This window comes from Neophocaena asiaeorientalis, unplaced genomic scaffold (genome assembly GCF_003031525.2).
Source record: "Neophocaena asiaeorientalis asiaeorientalis breed wild unplaced genomic scaffold, Neophocaena_asiaeorientalis_V1.1 scaffold45, whole genome shotgun sequence".
Taxonomy (NCBI): Eukaryota; Metazoa; Chordata; class Mammalia; order Artiodactyla; family Phocoenidae; genus Neophocaena; species Neophocaena asiaeorientalis.
The window spans coordinates 12,100,268-12,106,076 of NW_020174642.1; the positions used below are offsets into that span (position 1 = coordinate 12,100,268).

At 58.0% G+C, this 5,809-nt stretch overlaps 1 protein-coding gene across 1 annotated transcript in view; it reads right to left on the reverse strand.

Annotated features, from left to right (window-relative positions):
* Window positions 1-3,539: 3,539 nt before the first annotated feature.
* The window catches only part of ITGB2 (integrin subunit beta 2), a 25,648-nt gene continuing 23,378 nt past the window's right edge, over window positions 3,540-5,809 (reverse strand). Inside the window, exons 13-15 of the mRNA XM_024758443.1 lie at window positions 5,549-5,775; window positions 4,167-4,532; window positions 3,540-4,004 (exon numbers count right to left, since the gene is read on the reverse strand). Of these exons, the coding sequence (XP_024614211.1) occupies window positions 3,942-4,004; window positions 4,167-4,532; window positions 5,549-5,775 (656 nt within the window). The 3' untranslated portion in view covers window positions 3,540-3,941. The remainder of the gene's footprint in view (window positions 4,005-4,166; window positions 4,533-5,548; window positions 5,776-5,809) is intronic.

Here is a 5,809-nt window from a genome sequence, read left to right on the forward strand (position 1 = left end):
CCAGGTCCCATACAGTAAAAGACCCGCAGCAGGTAGAACTTAAAATAAAAGTAGCGGACTCAAAGCCAGATGCCCTCCAGATGTGCCCATTCGCAGGTCTGCTGGGGGCCCAGAGGGTGGTGTGATACTGTGATTAATAAGAAATATATATTTCGTCTTCATCTGTTCAAGGCACAGAGCTCCTAAAACCCTTGGAATTTCCCAAGTAATCAGTGATACAGGAGTGTCTTTGTTATTCATTAACAATCCCCTTTCAAGCATATCTGAGTTTGTTCCTGTGGTGACCTTTGGAAAGCAGCTGTGGATGGGGTCTGGTTGCCTGGGGAACTTTCAGTCTCCTCTGCATCCCCTGCCTTCAGGGAGGGGAGAGGGGCTGGAGTGCTTTGATCAACTATGCCTACGCCTGTATAATGGAACTTCCATAGATACCCAGAAGCACCGTGTTCAGGGAGCTTCCAGTGGAGGGGGAGAGTGGGCTCCGAGGGCTTGGGGGCCCTGTGCCCCTTCCCCATCCCCTGCCCTGTGCACCTCTTCATCTAGCTGTTCATTTATTACAAAAATAAACTGGTAATCTAGTGAGTAAACTGTTTTCCAGTTCTGTGAACCCCTCTTGCAAATGAACCGAATCTCTGATCTATAGCTGCTCCGTCAGAAGCACAGATGACCACCTGGGATGGTCAAGGGACGGGGGGTGGTCTTGTGGGACTGGGCCCTTAATCTGTGAGATCTCCAGGCAGATGGTGTCAGAATGGAGTTAAATCTGTGGGAGTCTGGCCAGTGTCCTCAGAGAACTGAGTTAATTGCTTGGTTGTGTGGGAAAAACACACATACCAGAGATGGCCCACCGTCCAGATTTGCCCAGACTTCAGGGTTTCCCGGGCTAAGGGACTTTGAGGGCTAAAACCATGACATCCTGAAGGGCTATGTTCTACTTTGGTAGAAATAGGACTGAATTGATGCCCTGCCATTAGGCCGTAGCGCTGCTAGGAATGCATCGATCTTCCTGTTTGTACTGCTTGTAACTATGGCCCCATCTTAAGTATTCCTAATTGAAAAACAAAGCCTCAGGAAACCGAAACTTAACCAGCCGCTCTCGCTTCTGTAACTATGCTTGCTGAACCCCCTTTTGCAACCATCCAACCAATCAGACGGTGACTAGTGTCTTTGTTTAAAAGTTAACCAATCAGTGACTAATGTCTTTGTTTAAAAGTTAGCCAATCAGTACCCCCCACCCCTGAAGGTCGCGAGCTTCTTTGTACCTGTCTATAAAAGAGCTGTACTAAACTCCATCGGGACCTCTTAGCGTCACCGGCAACGAGTGCGCGGAGGTCCAGGTTCGAACCTGCAATAAATGACCCTTGCCGTTTGGCTTTGACTCTTGTCTCTGGTGGTCTTGTGGAGGGGTCTCGTGACCGTGGGCATTTCAATCCCTTGGGAATTCCCTGCCGGTCCAGTGGTTAGGACTCCACGCTTCCACGGGCTCATCCCTGGTTGGGGAACTAAGATCCTGCAAGCCACAGGCGTGTCCCTCCCCACCCACAAAAAATGGGATATTCCAGGGCTTCCCTGGTGGCGCAGTGGTTGGGAGTCCGCCTGCCGATGCAGCGGACACGGGTTCGTGCCCAGTGAATGAGGACACCGCCGAAGCTGGAGGGTGCGGCTCAGGACGTTTTTTCCGGTCCACGGGCTTGTGCTGCTGGAGGAAGACGGGCACTCGTCTAGCTGGAGTTTCGGGGACCAAGGGGCATCGGGAGGGAATTGCACCCCAGTGGTAACAGAGGGAATATGGTCATTAAGTGTCTGTGGACGCGGATGCTCAGGAAGGGCACGGGGACTGCACGCAGGGGACCCCAGAGGAAGGAGCCGTTTGGGGGAGAGTATGAGACTCCATTGGATGTGCCTGTGCGACATGGCGGGGGAGGGGTGCGGGGCGCGTCTGCAAGGGCTTGGGACCCGAGTGGGGACCTGCGGCTTGCAGACCACGTGTGAGGAGGGGCTCGCCTTCTGGGGGTCATGGAGGGAAGGGTCAAGGCTAGGAACGTGCACAGCCATCCACATTTACCAGGTGGGGAGACTGGATGACCTGCAGCCCAACGTTGTCTGCAAGTGATTCCATTTTGTTCAATTGGGTTTTAACATTTTGGAAAAATAGAGCCTGATTCTTCGCCTAGGTGTGGGGGGATGCAGCACCACTAAGGTGGTAGAAGGTTAACCTTTGGTTATTCTGTTTTAAACCCGCTTGTTTATGGACAGGGCAGGAAGGAGGGATGCCAGGGGCGCTAGAGTGATGGGCGACAGGTGGGAGCGCCAGTGGGCCTTAGTCACACTCCTCGCTTGGCGCGTGGATGGAGAGGCGTAAGAGGCCTTAGGTGGGATGAGGCGATACAGGACGAGACAGGACAGGGTGCTGACATCCAAGCAGCAGTGAGTGGGCTCGAGCAAGGAAGGCAGAGCTTCCCCCCTTGCAGGGGACCAAGCGGCAGTGAGGGTTATCAGCTGCGGGAGTGTACAGGGTGGGACGGTCACTTTTATTTTTTTAAACCTCGCTCTCAGTCCTGGACCACGTGCTTTTCCGTCTCGGTGGGCATCGTCTATCATTTTACACTGGCTGTGAGGCTACCCTCTGTGTACCTCCAGGAGGGCAGTGAGGGTCTCTGCTTCTGCCCACTGTTCTCCGCACAGAGACGGGCATAGGCGGTGCTCTGTAAGCGCAAGCGCAGGCTCTTAACCACTGAGCCGCCAGGGAAGGCCCTGAACTGATGTGTTTTTAACAAAGAGTTATGCTGGGGTTTTAATAAAAAATTATACATTTTACGGAAAAAAATAAGGGGAAATACCATCTGAAACTATGTCTATGCACGTGAATGAATATTCACAAACATGCAGCCCGTGCTCACATCTGTGTGCGTCTCTCAGGTCTGTGTAACATGAGGGAAGAGTCGGCATTGGCAGGGCTGCAGAGAATGTTAACATACCGGAATAGAGCCGTTTCCTTGGGGACCCGGGACCGCCGCACCCTGACGGGCCCTCACGGGCCACACCCGCACCCAGACCCACACGGAGCCTGCAGAGGTTGGCAGACACGCACACGGCTAGGTGATCACGCTGGGACCTGCCACCTACTACCATCACACCGGATCACCTTGACCTCCAGGTCACCCCGGGAAACAGCCCGTGAGAAACACACTTATTTAAACTCTCTTCCACTCATCGCCCAAGAGCGGGTGTAGACAGCCGAGAGCGTGACAGACGCCCACTTTCCCATCTCTCCTCGGCCCCGTTCAAGCTCTGCAGGGGGACCCCCTTTGCTGGGGCCGTCCCCTGTCTTCTGAAAGCTGCCTAGGAGGTGGGGCCGGGACAGGGACGGAGAGGGGTTTGCATGGCCAACAGGTGAGGAAGGGGAAAAAGAGAACCCTGAGCCACGGCCCAAAGTCTACACGGACCCTCGGAGTGTGTGAGGAACAGTGGAGGCGGGGCACAGAGCCCGGCTCCCAGGGAAGCCCCGGCGGAAGGGTTACTCATTTTTTCTGTACACGTGATTGGGGGCAGCATGATCAATGGGATGTAATTTTACACTCTGAGAAGTTCACATATAAATAAATCTGTACCACCTTTCATCAGACTGCTGTGCTAATTTTTACAAAGGACGACACATGTCTAACCTTACGGGACGCGAGCAATTCCTTCTTCGGGTTGCTACCAAAAGTCACTCATGTCAGAAGGGGGAGGCTGGCCCTTCTGATGAGTCCCTAGAATTATCTGGCCGCATCTGTCATTCTGGGGGCAGGAAAAACGGTGGCCTTTCAGTGAGTGGTGAAGTTGTCAAGTGTCGTCAGCCAAGTCCACCGGGCGACGGGGTCACGGGCGGCCTGCTGGAGGGGACGTGGCGTGGGGTGCTCCCACCTGGGCGGTGCGGGAGGCCCCGTCTTCACCAAGCAGCCCTAACTCTCAGCAAACTTAGGGTTCATGACTGTCGTGGTGGCGCTCTTGAAAAGGGGGTTGTCCTGGTGAGAAAAGCAAGAGTGACTTGTCAGCGCAGGGAGGAAGGCGCCGGGCTCCGGGGACGAGCTGCGAGGGTGGGGGGAGGCAGGCTCGCGCTCCCGTGGGCGTGCCCTCCGCGCAGAGGGTGGGAGGCGCGCCTTTGCGGGGGCCCCGGGGCCACTCACGTTATTCCACTGGGACTTTAGCTTCTCCTTCTCGAAGCGCTTGTACTCCCTGAGGTCACTCAGGTGCGTCAGGACCTTCCAGATGGCCAGCAGGAGGATGCCGACGAGCACGACTCCCGCCACGGTGCTCCCCACGATGGCGGCGATGTTGGGGCCCTTCACGCACTCTAAGGCAGGGAGGCACACACACCGGGGCGTCAGGCCCGCCCCGTCCCTGTGCGGTGTCGGGGCTCCGCTGCTGGCTCTCAGCGACAGGTAGTGAGCAAACGGGCCCCGGCCCCGGCCCCGGCCCCCAGCCAGGGAGGGTGCAGAGTTGGGCACAAGGCCAGGCCATGTGGTTCCAAATGAAATTGAGAGGCCCTTTGTTCATGGAGAAGGAAAGGGGGCCGAGGTGGCCAGTAAGTAACCAGGGCCAGACCCTGGCCTCCCACCTGGACAGCCAATGACCCAATCACTGGAACCTAGCCTAACCCACGCTGGATCACAGTTTAGGGGTGGGCACTCTCCTCGTAAAGGCATTCCCAGGGGAACCAATGGCAGCAGCCTTGGGAATGAGGAGGGTGGGGTCCCAGTGCCTGAGGGGCTGCACCCAGCCTCCCCCTGAGCTTGGGGGAGGGGAGGCTCTGGACTGCAGCACGCCCGCGCGGCACCTGACCAAGGCACGATGTTCAGCGTGAGCCCGTCTGCCCGGCTCGCGGGCACTGGGGTTCGCAGGCACTCCCCCCGCACCATCCTGGCCTCTCCAGGGAACCTCCCTCCCTCACAGAAGTGGAACAACTTAGCCAGCACGCGCAAAGCCAGACCTGACCCCACACGTGCCTGTTAAAACGCCCAGGGAGAGCTGTCTGCACCAGCAGGCTGGGCTCTGCCGCCCTGGTAACAAAGGGCTTGGGCCCTATCTGCCTTCCTGGGGGTCCTGTCGTGGGGAGGGGAGCTGGGAGCAGGTCTCAGTCCTGCAAGGTCCCCGGGGTGGGCTGCTGTCCCACGTCTGCTGCACTCACCCCAGAGGCCGGCCTCGTGGCCTGTGCTCCACCCCCGCAGCCTCTCTGAGCAGTAAGGGGGCGGGGGCACGGAGAGCTGGTGTGTCCACACGGCTCCCTGTGCTGCTGCTGTAACCCGCAAGCCCATCCCCTCGTGGGCGTGTTACTCTAAGTCCCCGCGTCCCACACACGCTTTGCCATTGTCCACTCAACCTACCTCCTCGACAATGACCTACTCTCCGTCCCCACTTGTTGCCCTCCCTCCTGATCCCACCCAGAGTTCCATCCAAGGGCAGGCTCTGTCCACGCCGCCCCCAGGACCCCAACCCAGCCCTGCTCAGTGCCCGGACTGGGCAGTAGCCCTTCCCAGGTCTGCGCCCGGCCTGTGAGAGCACAGCGTACTCCTCTGAAAACCGGCTGGCCCTCCGGTGTGTCTGGAGGGCACTCGAGGCACAGGGGCGGCTGGTAGCCGGGGTCGCACTGGCACACGTTGCAGCGGCACCGGCCGCGACCGCTGCACTCGACGCCATCCAGGTTGAGGCAGCCCTTCGTAGACTTGAGGCACTGGCACGCCGAGCCCTCGTGGCCGTCGTGGCACCTGCAGGTGCCGCAGAAGCAGAGCCCTCGCTCTGGAAGACAGGGGCCCCCGCAGACTCAGCCCCG